General features: G+C 57.1%; 1 protein-coding gene across 1 annotated transcript in view; it reads right to left on the bottom strand.

Annotated features, from left to right (window-relative positions):
* Positions 1 to 1,635, bottom strand: part of BTBD19 (BTB (POZ) domain containing 19) — a gene marked incomplete at both ends in the record, with an annotated part of 4,058 nt that overhangs the window by 993 nt on the left and 1,430 nt on the right. The window contains one exon of the mRNA XM_009079938.1: positions 812 to 871. Coding sequence (XP_009078186.1) covers positions 812 to 871 — 60 coding nt within the window. The remainder of the gene's footprint in view (positions 1 to 811; positions 872 to 1,635) is intronic.

The raw sequence follows: 1,635 nt of genomic DNA, 5'->3' as shown, positions 1-1,635 counted from the left end.
GAATTTAGGGTGCTCTCATCTTCCCCCAGCCTTACTGAGTAATGCTAGTCCCAGGGCTGGCATTGCCCACTTGGGCACCAGAAGGGCACATCCCTGTCCACCTGCAGTAGCAGCCCTTGTGTGCAGAGTACTCAGGACCAGCACAGACAGGGTGAACATCACCTCCCCCTTCACCACAGCAGGGGACCAGCACTGACGCAAGCAGGGAGAGAAGGCGAGCTGTTTTCTTCAGGTTTGTTTTGTTTTGGGGTTTTGGGGTTTCTTGTTTTGTTTCCTTCAGGCCAGTTTTAGCTCTGTTTATGCCACAGTGGTCTGGCATTACATCTGGCTGGAGCTTTGTGCTCTGGGGCATGCACCTCACTCTGAGAAGATCCCTTCAGCCTGTGGGAGATGAAACAAAACGCCCTTCTCTGGGGAGCAGCCCTGGTCCCACCAAGTAAGCATGGCAGGGCCATTGGAACCTCCTCATGACTACTTTTAGGTACCCCAACTCAGCTGGAGTTTTGGCTCCCAGAAACCCAGTGCCTCTGAGTCTCATGCTGATGATGGCAAGGCCTTGGCACTGGGGAGTTCTGGCCAGCCCTGCTCAGGGCAGTGTGAGGACACTTCCCTGCCAGGCTCTCGTGCCCCCAGTGTCCCTTGCAGCCCTGGTTCAATGTGCCTGTGACCTGGCAGGGCAGCTCTGGGCCAGAGGTGGGTAAGAAATCTTATCCTACCACCCAGCTGAGAGCAGGAGGGTAAGGCCTGCTCCTGCCCCAAAACTGTATGGGCTATTTTTAACCCTTTGTGACCCTACTGGTCTCACACTTACCTGCAGGGCCTCACAGACCTGCTCCACGCTCAGCGTGTCCTTGATAAACTTGACACAGAGCTGGAAGGCAGATAGGAAGAGGGTGGACAAAGCAGGGACCCAACCCTGCCATCCCCTCATGTGACTCTCAGCATCCCCTGCCACCCCCAGGACACGAGACATGGGTTGCAGGCACCTCCAGCCCCATAGGGTTTCATAATGTAGCAGTGGGCTATGCAGGATGATGTCTCACAGCATGACTGTGGGCAGCCAGCTTGGCCACTGATTCAGCTTGATATGACCAAACCCAGTCAACCTGATAACCCCTAACCCTGTCTACAGACACCAGCCATGTCCTGCCACAGGGGACAACCCTGGTGCCAGCTGCAGTGCATTGGGTGACCCCAGCTTTACCCCAGCCCTGACTGCCAGCTGCACTCTGCCTGTGACTGCTGAGGGATCAGCACCTCCATCTGTATCCCACACACAGATCATGCAGGTGGGATGCAGCCAGAAGGGCACATTTATTGGTGAGCAGGACCTCGCTCCTGCCCATCTCAGCTGCCTACCAGAGCCCCTGGGAACCCCAAGGGGATGTGACATGCAGGGAGCAGCTGTCAGCTGAGGCAGAAGGGCCCTGAGTCATTGGCGAGAGGGACATGAGGTCACCCTGCAGCTGGGTGGGGACCCAGCCACGGGCTTTCCCAGCTGTCCTTGGTCAGCCCCTTTCCTCCCACCTCTCCTCCATGGCTCTCCCCACTGCAGGCCATCACCCCGAGGATACATTCGCTGGGTGCTGGGATGTGTCTCATGTGGCTGGTCTCATAAGCATTGGGTCCCCCTTT

The sequence above is a fragment of the Acanthisitta chloris genome, unplaced genomic scaffold, assembly GCF_000695815.1.
Source record: "Acanthisitta chloris isolate BGI_N310 unplaced genomic scaffold, ASM69581v1 scaffold33128, whole genome shotgun sequence".
NCBI lineage: Eukaryota > Metazoa > Chordata > Aves > Passeriformes > Acanthisittidae > Acanthisitta > Acanthisitta chloris.
This window is presented reverse-complemented; position numbering and strand designations above follow the sequence as displayed.